Source organism: Neoarius graeffei, chromosome 7, assembly GCF_027579695.1.
Source record: "Neoarius graeffei isolate fNeoGra1 chromosome 7, fNeoGra1.pri, whole genome shotgun sequence".
In the NCBI taxonomy this organism is placed as follows: Eukaryota; Metazoa; Chordata; class Actinopteri; order Siluriformes; family Ariidae; genus Neoarius; species Neoarius graeffei.
The window spans coordinates 26,527,342-26,543,138 of record NC_083575.1 but is presented as its reverse complement, the minus strand read 5'-3'; the positions used below and the strand labels follow the sequence as shown (position 1 = coordinate 26,543,138).

At 40.3% G+C, this 15,797-nt stretch overlaps 1 protein-coding gene across 1 annotated transcript in view; it reads right to left on the bottom strand.

The window, feature by feature from the left end:
• csmd1a (CUB and Sushi multiple domains 1a) overlaps window positions 1-15,797 on the bottom strand; it is an 800,422-nt gene that overhangs the window by 260,939 nt on the left and 523,686 nt on the right. Inside the window, exons 24-28 of the mRNA XM_060924925.1 lie at window positions 12,453-12,579; window positions 9,842-10,044; window positions 9,259-9,450; window positions 8,343-8,481; window positions 6,339-6,526 (exon numbers count right to left, since the gene is read on the bottom strand). Coding sequence (XP_060780908.1) covers window positions 6,339-6,526; window positions 8,343-8,481; window positions 9,259-9,450; window positions 9,842-10,044; window positions 12,453-12,579 — 849 coding nt within the window. The remainder of the gene's footprint in view (window positions 1-6,338; window positions 6,527-8,342; window positions 8,482-9,258; window positions 9,451-9,841; window positions 10,045-12,452; window positions 12,580-15,797) is intronic.

Below are 15,797 nucleotides of genomic sequence, written 5' to 3'. Positions count from 1 at the left end.
CGTAGAGCCAAAGCTACCGCTGAGGCTCGCCCACGGGAGCACCACTCCTCTCCGCGTCACGTGTCGAACAGGTTTGCTCTCCTTAGTGATGCACCCACTGAGAAACCTGAAAGAGCTCTGGTTATAGGGGACTCTATCATATGGCATGTGGAATTAGCTCAGCCTTTAGGGGCATCAGCAGCTTTAGTCAGGTGTATACCGGGAGCAAGGGTGCCGGACATAGCAGGTAATCTTAGGGTCCTGGGTAAGCACAAGTTCTCAAAGATAGTTATCCATGCAGGAGCTAATGAAATACGCCTTCTTCAGTCTGAGGTTACTAAGAGTAACTTTGTAGAGGTGTTTAAATTAGCGAAGGCGATGTCCAATGCTGTAGTATGCTCTGGCCCCATCCCAATGTGGCGTGGCGATGTAGCTTACAGCAGGTTATGGTCGCTGAACTGCTGGTTGTCCAGATGGTGCTCTGAAAACAGTGTGGGCTTTATAGATAATTGGGCTAATTTTGAGGGCACTGCTGGCCTGTTAGGGCGGGACGGTATCCATCCCACTCGGGAAGGTGCTGCTCTCATTTCCTGCAGCATAGGTCATAGTCTCAGAACAGGCCTAGTTAATTCCTGACAATCCAGAGCCAAGGCCAGGGAGCAGACGAACTGGCTAAACCGACTGTCTGCTAGCTGCACAGAGTCGTCACTCAGGGTCCACCACATTGAGACTGTGTCTGTTCCCCGGGCTAAACAAAAAGGTAGAAATATTCAGAGAGTTTGCTCCAGTAACCTAATCAATATAAAATTATATCATACTGATTGTACAGCTGCTGCCAGCACCTTTGATCTAAAGGTGGGGCTATTAAAAATTAGATCTCTTATATCTAAAGCGCTAATGGTTAATGAACTCATTACTGATCAGGAGTTTAATGTACTTTGTTTAACTGAAACATGGATTAAGGCAAATGAATATATAGCATTAAATGAAGCGAGTCCTCCTGGATACAGTTATATACACCAGCCTCGTCAAACTGGCAGAGGAGGAGGCGTTGCGGTTATTTAGAATGATTATCTAGGTGTAACACAACCTGGTTATAAATTTAATACATTTGAAGTTCTTCATACTCATATAATGTATGTAGCCTCGAAAAATAAGTCTACCCAGTTAATTCCATTGCTTATTATTTACAGGCCCCCGGGGCCATATTCTGAGTTTCTTTCTGAATTTACAGATTTTATCTCAGATCTGGTTATTTCCTTAGACAAAGCTTTAGTTGTCGGAGATTTTAATATTCACTTCGATAACCCAGAAGACCCTTTAAAAACAGCATTTGTGACCATTTTAGATTCAGTAGGGATTAATCAGAATGTCATAGGACCGACCCATAATGGTGGTCACACCCTCAATCTAATACTAACATTCAGGTTAAACATAGACAATATAGTCATACTTCCACAGTCTGAAGTTATCTCAGATCATTATCTCATCTCATTCAAACTATGTCTGAGTAATAATATATGCACCTCACCATGTTACTGTATTAAACGTACATTCACGTCAACTACTGCACAGAGCTTTATAAATGATCTCCCAGAGCTGTCAACTTTGATTGGGTCACTGTCAGCCCCTGCACAACTTGATCAGGCAACTGAATGCTTAGAGTCAATGTTCCACCATACCTGAGATAATGTCACTCCTCTAAAAAGGAAAATGGTCAGAGACAAAAAATTAGCACCCTGGTATAATGATGACACTCGCATATTAAAACAGACCACTTGAAAATTGGAACGAAAATGGCGTCAAACAAAATTGGTAGTGTTCAAATTAGTGTGGAAGGAGAGCTTCCTGAAGTATAGATCAACATATCTCTCCTCCCTAATAGAAGATAACAAAAATAATCCTAGATTCCTATTTAATACTGTAGCAAAATGAACCAGGAATAAGTCCACTATAGACACATGCACACCTGCAGTATATAATAGTAACGATTTCATGAATTTTTTTAATGACAAAATTGAGAATATCCGACAAAAAATTCAAACTACTAATTTAAGGTCAGACAATGAAAGTGACCTTGTAGTTAACCATATAACTCTATCAGATCAGCAATTAGAATGTTTTACTCCCCTTAAAGAAACTGAATTACTTTCATTAATCTTGGCATCAAAAGCCTCAACTTGCATACTAGATCCCTTACCTACACATCCATTCAAACAGATAATACCTGAAGTAACTGAACCGCTTCTAAAAATAATAAATTCTTCTCTCACGATTGGCTATGTACCCAAATCCTTTAAACTAGCAGTTATCAAACCCCTGATTAAAAAACCTGACCTTGATCCCTGTCAGCTGTCCAATTATAGGCCAATATCAAACCTCCCCTTTATCTCCAAGATCCTTGAAAAAGCTGTGGCACAGCAGTTATGCTCATACATAGGAATAACATCCATGAAATGTATCAGTCAGGATTTAGACCTAAACAGCTTTGGTTAAAGTAGTAAACGACCTACTGTTGGCGTCTGAACAGGGCTGTGTCTCGCTGCTTGTGTTGCTTGACCTTAGTGCAGCATTTGATACCACTGATCATTCCATTCTTCTGGATAGATTAGAAAATGTTGTGGGAGTTAAGGGAACGGCCCTCTCCTGGCTTATTTAACTGGTCATTATCAGTATGTTGATATAAATGGTGATATTTCTAGACTTACTGAGGTAAAGTTTGGTGTTCCACAAGGTTCTGTCTTGGGTCCACTGCTTTTTTCTCTATATATGTTACCTCTGGGTGATATTATTTGTAAACATTGTATTAGTTTCCACTGTTATGCTGATGACACACAGTTGTATGTTTCTGCAAAACCTGATGAGAGACACCAGCTTTATAGAATTGAGGAATGTGTTAAGGACATTAGACACTGGATGCTTATTAATTTCCTTCTGCTTAACTCTGACAAGACTGAAGTACTTGTACTAGGACCACATACAGCTAGAAGTAAGTTTTCTGATTACACAGTAACTCTGGAAGGCCTTTCTGTTTCTTCACGTGCAGCAGTAAAAGACCTCGGGGTGATTATTGACCCCAGTCTTTCATTCGAAACTCACATTGATAACATTACCCGGATAGCTTTCTTTCATCTCAGAAATATTGCTAAGATAAGAAATTTAATGTCACTACATGATACGGAAAAACTAGTTCATGCTTTCGTTACCTCCAGGTTGGATTATTGTAATGCCTTACTGTCTGGATGTTCCAATAAGTGCATAAACAAGCTCCAGTTAGTTCAAAATGCAGCAGCAAGAGTCCTTACTAGAACTAGAAAATATGACCACATCACGCCTGTCTTATCCACACTGCATTGGCTCCCAATCAAATTTCGTATTGATTATAAAATACTTCTATTGACCTTTAAAGCACTAAATGGTCTCGCACCACAGTACCTGAATGAACTTCTGGTCCTCTATGACCCGCCACGCCTACTTAGATCAAAAGGTGCAGGCTATCTGCTGGTACCTCGTATAGTGAAGGCTACATCAAGGGGCAGAGCCTTTTCTTACAAAGCTCCACAGTTATGGAACAGACTTCCAAGTAATGTTCGGGAATCAGACACAGTCTCAGTGTTTAAGTCTAGGCTGAAAACATATCTGTTTAGTCAAGCCTTTTGTTAATGGTGTTTATGAGGTAAAGGTGTAGCTCTGGAGGGTCCTCAGACAGATTGTTTTGGTAAACTGGGATGTATGGATGCTGTCAGTCCCCACTCACTTGCTCACTCGAGTTTGTTGACGGTGTAGTGGCCGGCTGCTTTATGTCCTGGGGCTCCCTCATGCCTGTGTTACCTTCTGACTCTCCCCTTTTAGTTATGCTGTCATAGTTAGTTGCCGGAGTCCCTGCTTGTACTCAGTGCAATATGTATACTGTTCCTACTTATTCAGATGACATTGGGCATACCTAACAACCTGTGTTTTCTTTCCCTCTCTCTCTCTCTCTCCCCCCTCCCCCCAAATCTGTCCCTCTGAATTACATGGAGTCAACAGGAAATCTTTTGGTGGAGAGGGTGGAGACCTCGACTGGCTATCGTAGCCTGCAGGGAATCAGCCGTCAGACATTCTGTCGCATGTCCCAGACCAGGTGAAATGTAACTGAATTGTCTTGGCCAGCCCTAAGGGTCCCATCTGCATCCCATCATTGCTGAGGAGTGTGCTCCCATCACCCAATCAAGCATCCAGCCAGAGCAGGGTCATGATATTTTTTAACCATATTAACATGCCATTGTTGTGTATTATGCCTGATGTCAAGACTCTCATCTCTGTGAGCCTACCACACAGACTTAATACTTGTGTCATTTTTAGGGCATACCTAACAACCTGTGTTTTCTCCCCCCCCCAATCTGTCCCTCTGAGTTACATGTCGGTTCTGGGATCGAGATGCTGACCTCTTCTGTCCCTCGGACCTGCTTGATCCATCCTGGTGCCCTGTGTCTGGTTGGAGTCTTATCGCATCGCTCCTGTGGAGGACGGCCCCATGAGGACAGTTGAAAGTTACACCTGGAGGACGCTCTGGACTCTTACAGTAATGCTTTTATGGCTGAGGACTACAGTTGACTTGCTAACTTTAGGACTGCAGTTGTCATGAACAGTTTTGCACTCAAGTTTCCATCAATGAAGAGTTTATAACATCAACGAAACTGACTTCATGTTAAAACTGTTAATGTTATAGTCATGTTGTCTGTTGTTGCCCAAATGAGGATGGGTTCCCTTTTGAGTCTGGTTCCTCTCGAGGTTTCTTCCTCATGTCGTCTGAGGGAGTTTTTCCTTGCCACCGTCGCCACAGGCTTGCTCATTGGGGATAGATTAGGGATAAAATTAGCTCATGTTTTAAGTTGTTCAAATTCTGTAAAGCTGCTTTGCGACAATGTTTATTGTTAAAAGAGCTATACAAATAAACTTGACTTGACTTACTGTGCGATGACTTTCCATGAAGGTACTGAGAACATTTCTGCTTTCAATGCAGTAACTTAACTATTTTTATTCAATGCAAATTCTTTTTTTTTTAATGTAAAGACACAGTCTACCTATAAGACTTAAAATGCACAATATCAACTCAAGTTTTGATATAAGCCTTTCAGAAATGTTCCACCGTAAAGGAGTTACACGATACATAATGTGCTTTAAAGCTTCTATGTAGCTCAAGCTAGCTGTACACTATATGGTGAAAAGTTGCACATGCTGATCACACTCATACGTGCTTTTTTTTTTAACATTCCATTTCAAAACCACTGGCAACATTGGTTGGATTTGGCCTCCGCTCATCTGGGAACGCTTTCCACTAGATTGTGCAGCCCACCTGGGTACTTCCACAGCAACCTTGGTTGACCATGTGTTTATGGAGCTGCACTATCATGATGGAACAGGTTGGTTCACCATTCCTTTATTCAAGTGAAGTGTAATCTCAATGCTACTGCATACAAAGACATTCTGGAAAATTCTGTGCTTCACCATTGTGGCAAAAATGTAGGGAAGGACCACATATGTAATGCGTGTCATGGTCAGGTGTCCACATAGGTTTAGCCATATAGTGTATGTTCACCAAGCCACTCTTTGAAAAGGTTTATCCAAGCTGAGCTGTAATAATAACCATGTTTATTCTATCCACATTCACTGGATATGAGCAATCGTTCACTCTGATTGGCTACTCTACTACTAGGATATCAGGTCATATACCATGAATAGAGAAAAACAAAATGGCAGAGCATGTTGTTAGACCGAATGAGGATGAAATAAAAACTCTTCTCGAAAACAAAACCCCAAAAATACAAAAAAAAGTAACAAACTAGAAAAGCACTCGGAGAGTGCAGACCTCTGCCAAGAATCCTTTAAAAAAATCCGGGATCCAGAAGGTGATCCAGATCACTGCCAAAATTTAATGGATTGTTACTTGTGCCCAGTCACACCTCTGGAAAAAATTTCAGAGCAATCCATTCATAACTTTTCCCGTAATGTTGCTAATAGACAAACCAACCAACAAATAAACAAACAAACCAACGCTACCAAAAACATAACCTCCTTGGCAGAGGTAAATATGGAATAAAAGCATTTAATGGTCATTTTGCCGGTTTGTTTACATTCTTAGCAGAAATTATTTTGTCGGACATTTTGTATAAAGTTTTTATTTATCAACTTTGCAAAAAAATAAAAATGCTTCATTTCTAAAATTCCAGTGACTGTCAATAGAATAAAACAGTTATTCCACTCAATTCCATCATACATGGCTTAAAGCCTATCAGTTTAAAGCCTATCAGCTCATGTACGACTCGATTTCATGGAATAATTGTTAAATATACAACGTATAGCCATGTTGTACATACCTTTGTACTCAATGGCAAAGCCGGACATTCCAAGTGAGGCGTCACTACGGAATGCCAAGAAGAGGGTGTTCCCGCTGCTCTCTATGCGCTCGGGGGCCTGACTTCCCTGAAGACTACTAATCAGACGACCATTCGAGTCCTCACCCTCGTATATGTGCAGAAAGTCATAGCTGGGCTCCATGTTGAAGCTGCACAATGAGAAAGACAGACCTGAATAATGACGGACAACACGTTTGTCATATATTAATACAGTGGATATAAAAAGTGTACACACCACATTAAAATGATAGGTTTTTCTGATGTAAAAATATGAGACCACAATAAATTATTTCAAAACTTTTCCCACCTTTAATGTGACCTATAACCTGTACAATTCAATTGAGAAACAAACAAATCTATTAGGGGGAAAAACATTAAAAAAAAAACGTAGAATAAGCTGGTTGCATAAGTGTGCGCACCCTTAAACTAATACTTTGCTGAAGCACCTTTTCATTTAATTACAGCATTCAGTCTTTTTGGGTCGGAGTCTATCAGCCTGCCACATCTAGACTTGGCAATATTTGCCCACTCTTCCTTGCAAAAGCACTCCAAATCTGTCAGATTGCAAAGGCATCTCTTGTGCACAGCCCTCTTCAGGTCACCCCACAGATTTTCAATTGGATTTAGGTCTGGGCTCTGGCTGGGCCATTCCAAAACTTTTTGGGGGTCATTATCATGCTGAAAGATGAAATTCCTCTTCATCTTCAGCTTTCTCGCAGACACCTGAAGGTTTTGAGCCAAAATTGACTGGCATTTAGAACTGTTTATAATTCCCTCCACCTTGACTAAAGCCCCTGTTCCAGCTGAAGAAAAACAACCCCAAAACATGATGCTGCCACCACCATGCTTCACCGTGGGTATGGCGTTCTTTTGGTGATGTGCAGTGTTGTTTTTGCGCCAAACATACCTTTTGGAATTGTGGCCAAAAAGCTCAACCTTGGTTTCAACAGACCATAACACATTTTCCCACATGCTTTTGGGAGAGTTGATTTTTTTTTTTTACAAAATTTAGCCGGGCCTGGATGTTTCTCTTTGACCCTACCCCATAGTCCAGACATATAGGGAATACAGGAGACTGTTGTCACATGTAGTACACAACCAGTACTTGCCAGAAATTCCTGCAGCTCCTTCAGTGTTACTGTAGGCCTCTTGGCAGCCTCCCTGACCAGTTTTCATCTTGTCTTTTCGTCAATTTTGGAGGAACATCCAGTTCTCGTTAATGTCACTGTTATCCCATATTTTCTCCACTTCTTGATGACTGTCTTCACTGTGCTCCATGGTATATCTAATGCTGTGGAAATGTTTTTGTCCCCCTTCTCCTGACTGATACCTTTCAACAATGAGATCCCTTTGATGCTTTGTAAGCTCTCTGTGAACGCTGGCTTTTGCTGGAGGGTGCAACTGAGTAAATGTCTGAACTTTATTTGGGGTTAATCAGAGCCATTTTACTTGATGGCAGGTATGAACCCAAAAAGATTGAATGCTGTAATTAAATCAAAAGGTGCTTCAACAAAGTATTAGTTTAAGGGTGTGCACACTTATGCAACCAGATTATTGTAATTTTTTTGTTTATTTTTTATGTTTTTCCCCCTAACAGATTTGTTTTTCAATTTAATTGTACAGGTTATAGGTCACATTAAAGGTGGGAAAAATTTTGAAATTATTTATTGTGGTCTCATTTTTTTACATCAGAAAAACCTATCATTTTAATGGGGTGTGTAGACTTTTTATATCCACTGTATATGTTTTCTATTAAGACTACGACTACTCCAGACAACTGTCCTGAGTTTTATGGCCATTTTGTATCAATAACTTGATGCAACAAGGTGAAGGCAAGAATGGTGGACATGATTCTACTGCCCCAGGCATTAATGGAGGGCATTACACGCAGCATAACACCAGCTTGCCTGTGCCTACCTGCTGGCCTCAGACTTGGTAGCATCCTGCTGGGAGTGTGCGCATTACCTTTTGAAAATGAGAGCAATGACAAAGTCTGGGTTGACTTTTATTCGCCAGTCACACTCCTTTCCTGGCGGGTAAGGCTGAGGATAGTTTGGTGATAGAATTACTCCAGCAGGTCCTGTCACATTGCCTCCACAGGTAGCTATCACAACAAGGAGAGTGAAAGTAAGAGCTTTAGAGCAAGGCTTCAAGGAACACACACACACACACACACACTAAACATGAGCATTATTTGCAGAATTGATTATGCACCGATTCCTCAAGGTTCATTATCCAGTGGATAAAAACACTAAGTAACAGGTGAAGGACTCTCAGGAAAAAAAAAGAGCAAGAATCGATAAAACCAGGTACTGTGACCTATCAAGGGGACTTAATGATGCGTCATACAATTATCTGAAAGGATATGTAAATGTCACTTCAAGATCTTGAAAGTAATAATTAATGCATCAAATGCAGTGACCTAAGCAATACTTAGAGGCTGTGAGTCACAAGTGATGAAAACAAGCCTGATGACAAGTGTTAAATTTCTCAGGCTGTCTGAGAAGCACACTGCTTACAAGCTGTTAGACATTTCAATACAGTAACATGGCAACTGCATTGGGTTATCCATAGAATTTCAATAAATAGACCCCAGGCTGCATGTATGCTACACAATAGTCCTTGAGCCACCCAAAAGCACCAAACAATTAGTGTAAAGCGAGCAGCCAATAGACTGTAATTTAGAAAACAATAAACTCGCTCGCAGCATGACTATGCTGAAGTGCACACACAAGGATATTACATCCGTTTTAAAATCCCTATAAAGCGCTCCAGATGCAAGGGGAAATAATTCGTGACATCAAAGGCCACCTGGTTTTGGCAAAATTCGTGAAGCGTCTGAGAGAAAATGGAGATAATGGAAAACATTCACTGAACTTACCTATGCATGTCGGGGGGTCGGGCTGCCAGAAGAAGCGGTTGTTGAGCTGAACGCAGGTAATCTCAGACACTCCCTGCACCTGGTAGCCTGGATCACACTGAAAGGAAATTGTATCTCCTGGCTCTCTACTGTCTCCATAGCGAGTCCCATTTTGGGGGATGCCAGGGTCGTTGCAAGTGGTGGCTGTTGTAGCTGAAGTAATAAGGATCAATTTTGGATTATTATAAAAACAGTGTGGTGTACTTCAAGACAGAGGACTAAAGTGACAGACTGAAATAAAGTTTCTTATTCATGGCAAGAGAGCCTCTGTCTCCTATCTGAATATGCCATGCTTTGAGCCTCACAAGATAAGTGTCCATATGATCTCTGCTGCATTTCTAAAGGGAAGCAAACCTCCCACCTCCTACCTCCCACCTTCTACCTCCCCATCTCTCCAACTATGTCATATTTCTTGGATGGCGTTCGTTCTAAAGCAAGTGCAAAGAAACTACAGAGAGAATATCGGATCATGCAAACCATGAGAGTGATAAAAGGGGGAGAGAAAGCAGGAGAATGGAGCTAAGAGAGAGTAGGAGTTGCTCACTGGAGAACTGGATGGAGAAGCCAGATTTGCTGATGAAGTAGTCACTGTCGAACTGGAGCGTGAGGATGTTGAAGGTGCTGTGCGTGTCCTCAGGGAGGAGTGAGCCGCTCCACTCTTTCAGCAGGATGCCGTTCTCGGCTGGGCCGTCCCACACTTTCAGGATGTCGTGGTCCACTTCCGTGTCGAAGACGATGAAGTGGAGGCTACACACATCAAAGACACAGGTTTCAGAGCAAGTGTGTCTGATCAGCCTGATGACACTAACCTTAGATTTAGTTAGATATGGCCATTAATTATAGTTTTGTTGAATTCTGCTGAACCATAAAACCATTGAATAGTGCATCTGATAGTGTTCCTCATTATGCGTCTGAAAAAGTATGATATAACCTCAATCTGAAGGTTTTCTAACTATAATAACAAAATAAAAGAAACTTACCGTACATTCACACTAGCATTGACAAGTCACTCGTAATGCACTTGCTACTGTTGCTGCTTGTGTGAGTGTACTGTCCAGTAGTGTTTTTCAGTTCCAATAAGACACACTAGTCACTATATACAAGTATAGCTACTAAAGAGATCTCTGATACTTCCTCCCAAGCTTTATTTTCCCTCGCAATGTTTATAATCACCTAATGAGATGTTGCATATAATAGGATAAGAACAGAACGTCAAGGACGTAGGAGCTCATCTGGCCTGCTATCAAAACAACCATGACGACCAAAACATCAAACAGAACTGAAATATGACAATGTCAGAAAGGACCAACCTCCACGACAAATTGTTTACAACAGGAAAATTAACAAAGAACTAAATTTTGTTCCCCGAGTGAAGATTGACCCAAAACATCGATCACAACTGAATTCGTATGATAAATGAGAGAGGAGATACAATTCTAGTCAGAAGAAAATGTGTTAAGTTCACTTAATTACTAATTTTTTCGCAAAAAACTGACCATACAATGACCAAGTTTTGTGCAGAAGGTTGAGTTCTTTCAAATAAAAAAACAATCAGAACTGAAATTCATTGAGAATTGAGGGAGGAGATATGATTTAACTGAAAAAAAAATTGGTTACAGCAAGAAAATCAGAAAAAAAAACCAAACAAGTTTTGTTCCGCATGGAAACAAAACCAAAACATTAATCGGAACTGGAATCGGATGAGAATTGCGAGAGGAAATATAATTCTAATGAGAAGTCCCAAAACTCGTGAAGTTGACCTAATTAGCAGTTCATTAGCAAAAAACTGACAATACAATGACCAAGTGTTGTAGAGAATGATTAGTTATTTCAAATGAAACAATGAGAACTGAAATCCATTGAGAATTGAGAAGGAGATACGATTTAACTGAAAATAAACAAATTGTTTACAAAAGGAAAATCAACCAAACCAACAAACGACCAAGTTTCATGGGAAGATCTACCCAAAACATTGATTAGAACTGGAATCAGATGAGAAATGAGAGAGGAGATACAATTTTAGTGAGAGGCCTGGGAAATTTGTTCATGTGGCCTAATTAGTAACTCATTAGCAAAAAAAATTGGCAAAACAACAACCAAGTTTTGTGCGGAGTGATGAGTTCTTTCAAACAAAACAATCAGAATGGAAATCTGTGGAGAACTGATGATGGAGATGCGATTTAACTGAATTGTGGACGATGGACGCCACGCCATGGCAGCAGTTCATCAGCCTTATAGCCAGATGAGCGAACAAAACCTTGGTTATATATTTTTTTTCTTCCATTTTTGTGCATCAAACAGTAAATGCAAACTAAATGCGGGTAGGTACAAAAGTTGTGTGGCAATTGTTTGAATTTGGCACTTTGGTTAGGTCATATCTAATTTTCATAGAAAATATTGAGAAATGTTGATGCTACATAAAAAATGTTGAGAAAATATCTGTTTTGCTGTCACTTTGCTGAAATCAACTTAAGTTTGAAAGCATATACAGTGGTACCAGCTCTCCATCCTAAAAAAAAAAAACTTTTATGAGCTCGCATACCACCATATGAATCTCCCTCTGCTATCCAATTTCATTCTGCAAATCGCCGCTCTGATTATTTAGATCGAACAGGGCCAGGGTTTATTCTCACATCAACTACAGTAATGTTGGTGGAATGAAAACACAGCCGATAAACCATTCATCAGCAGTAGTCACAACAACGCTAACTGGTCCTTCGAGAGGCGTGGGCAGACTTCGCTGTACTTTGTTCGCAGACATGTGATCACATTCAGAGAGGCCTGCATTACGAGATCGCCTCAGAAGTAAGTTTCCCAAGGTGAATAGGGATGACGCTTTACCAACACTGTTGTCAAATCACCACTTTACTACAATTGCTTATTTAAATTGAATCGATGTTCTGCCCTTTTTCAACGTCTAATTGGATTATGTTTGCTTGTGTTCAGTGTTCTGTTTTTTGTTTTTCCCCTTGACTCTTACGATAATGGACTTGAAAGAACAGATGCCAGTCGTCAATAGGACTCTTAGCAGGGTGCCAGTGCAATCACCATGCCATGTTATGGGCTGCATGGGAATTACATAGGAATTAACAGGAGTGCAGTAAAAAAGACAGAAAGAAAGAAAAAACATCCATCTTGCTTGCACACTGCTTTACCTGATGGTTTTCCCTGCATCAGCCTCAATGGACCAGGTGCAATGAAGGTTGTTGTCATATGGCGCAGGGTAACCAGGAGACAGGATGCGGCCAGATGTGGCACCGCTGATGTGTCCTCCACACTCCGCTAGAGAAAAGAAAGCAAAAAAGAACCTTTTCTGCAAATGACCTGGTTTTTTTTCCAGATTCCACATGACAAACTATTAGTTCTTAATCCCCTAATCCCTGTCCTCTGAACCCCAATGTTCTGTTTTGCCATTTTATATCTCCTCTTAAAACACTTGCAATCCCTGTGAGGCATTGAAAATTTATTTGCTGGGTTGAATCGGGATGGTAAACCAATTAAAACACAAATGTATCCAGAACCTCAAAGCTGACACGAAATGATCAGATAATATAATTATCTGAATATCAAGATTCAATTTATTATGCTTTGATGATATGCCTGTTGGTGCTGGTTCTCCCCAACACACTCCAGTTTATGTCTCTGAGGGAACGATTAAAGGTTCTATGTACAAATCTACATCAGATGTTTCTTTTTTTTTCCTTTTTTAGGAAACCAAGAGCCCTGAACTGTCCAAGGAATCCTTGAAGAACCCTTATTTTCCTTAAGCGTGTTCATTACAATCTCTTCTGGAAGGGAATGGGAGGAAAAAGGAAGCAAACTGGCCTTACTATGCTGACTAATTCAAACAAAGGAACACAATGACCGCTCTGGGCAATACCATCCATTTCCCACGCCAAGCACCTGCAGTATATCTCATTCAAGCCATTTTAATTAGGGAACTGGGATTAGGGCGATGTGGAATAGTGCCATGTGTCTCTCTTCACTTGTGCAAACACTGCTGGGCTGGTTTAAGGTAGCACTTGTAAGAGATCGTTGATTCCGAATGAAGAGAAATCCTTTCTCTTCCTTTCCCAGCAATGCTTTTTTTTTCCATGCAAGTGCATTGAATAGTCTCTCACTGACACACACTATATATCAGAGTAAACAAGGTAATAGTTTTTACAAACTTGTCCACTGGAACTATAATGGAGGGCGTACACAGATATTTGTGTATTTCCAAAAACAAGAAAATTACAAAGACGTAGCAGCTACATTTATTGATTTAAATGAAAAACTCCCTTTTTAAGTGCTTGTGCATATATATTTGGGTATCTGCCAACCTACAAGCTCTGAAATGAGACAACCCAGGCAGTTTCTTTTGAGCTGCCTATTTAAAAAAAAAAAAAAAAAAAGATTAATCAAGGCATTCAAATTCGGCTTCATTAAAATTATCCCACTCCATCATCTGAGTATCTTCAGTCATGGCTTATGAACTGCCTTTGTGGATGAATATCATAGCTTTAAACCGCAAAATGGAAAAAAAAAAAAGTAGTGAGAATGCCGGGTTCCAGGGTCTGGAGGCCCCGGTCCGGTCCAGGGCGAAGCCTTGGGGGTGGGGGTGGGGGATCTAGGAGGGGTGAACTTACACCACCGTGCCGCCCCCAAAATGAAACTAAGATAAATAATTTCTGATCTTTTTTTTCCTTTCATCTGAAACTGCAAAATATACAAATAAAATGAAAAATAATCAAACTTTTAGGGAAAAAAGAAAAATAGAAAGCTTACAATAACCTAGTTGCATAAGTATGCACACCACGAAACGAATACTTTATTGAAGCACCTTTTGATATTACACTACTCAGTCTATCAGCAGGTCACATCTTCACTTGGCAATAATTTCCCACTCTTTCTTTGAAAAAAACATTCTCGAGCCATCACATTGTGAGGGCATATCCTGTGCACAGCCTGCCTCAGGTCACACCACAGATTTTTATTTGGATTGAGGTCTGGGCTCTGGCTAAGCCATTCAAAAACACTGATCTTTTATTTAAGCAATTCCTTTGGATGCATGATTTGGGTCACTGTTGTGCTGAAAAATGAGGTTCTTTTGTTTTGCACTAAAATTGACTGGAATTTGTAGCTTTTCAAAATTCCCTTCACTGTGATAAAAGCCCCAATTTTGGCTGAAGAAAAGCAGCCCTAAAGCATGATGCTGCCACCACCATGCTTCATCTTGGGTATGGTGTTCCTTTGGTGGTGTGCTTCTTTGAGCCAAACATATCTTTTGGAATGATGGACTCATTATAGCTTTTGGAATTGGTCTCATCAGACCACAATACATTTTGCCACATGGTTTGGGGTGATTTAGTTGGGCTTGGATGATTTTTGTGAGAAAGGGTTTCTGTTTAGCCACACTACCCCATCACCTAGACATGTGAAGAATATGAGAGATTGTTATCACATGCAGAGAGTACTCATTTGGTCTCACGGCAGCCTCCCTGGGAAGTTGATTAAGTTCTTCACGGTGTTCCATGGTGCATCTAATATTTTGTAAATTGTTTTGGACCCCTCTCCTGATCAATATCGTTCAACAAGTGAAATCCCGTACATTCTTTATATGCTCTTTGCAGACCATGGCTTCAGAAGTAGGATGAAACCAAGAAGATGGCAAGAAAATCCTATGGAAACAGCTGGTCTTTATTTGGGATTGATCAGAATAATTTCAATGATAACCGCTGTATGATAGTTACTTCTGCACATGACATTGAAGGCAATTGGCTTATTCTGAACACAGCCACATCCCCAAAGGAAAAAGGATATGCACACGAATATGCAACCAGGTTATTGTAACTTATATACAGTGTGTGTGGGTATATATATATATATATATATATATATATATATATATATATATATATATATATATATATATATATACACACACACACACACACACACACACACATTACAGTATATATACAGTGCTGCTTGAATGTTTGTGAACCCTTTAGAATTTTCTATATTTCTGCATAAATATGACCTAAAACAACATCAGATTTTCACACAAGTCCTAAAAGTAGATAAAGAGAACCCAGTTAAACAAATGAGACAAAAATATTATACTTGGTCATTTATTTATTAAAGAAAATGATCCAATATTACATATCTGTGAGTGGCAAAAGGATGTGAACCTTTGCTTTCAGTATCTGGTGTGACCCCCTTGTGCAGCATTAAATGCAACTAAACATTTCCGGTAACTGCTGATCAGTCCTGCACACCGGCTTGGAGGAATTTTAGCCCATTCCTCCGTACAGAACAGCTTCAACTCTGGGATGTTGGTGGGTTTCCTCACATGAACTGCTCGCTTCAGGTCCTTCCACAACATTTCGATTGGATTAAGGTCAGGACTTTGACTTGGCCATTCCAAAACATTAACTTTATTCTTCTTTAACCATTCTCTGGTAGAACGACTTGTGTGCTTAGGGTCATTGTCTTGCTGCATGACCCACCTTCTCTTG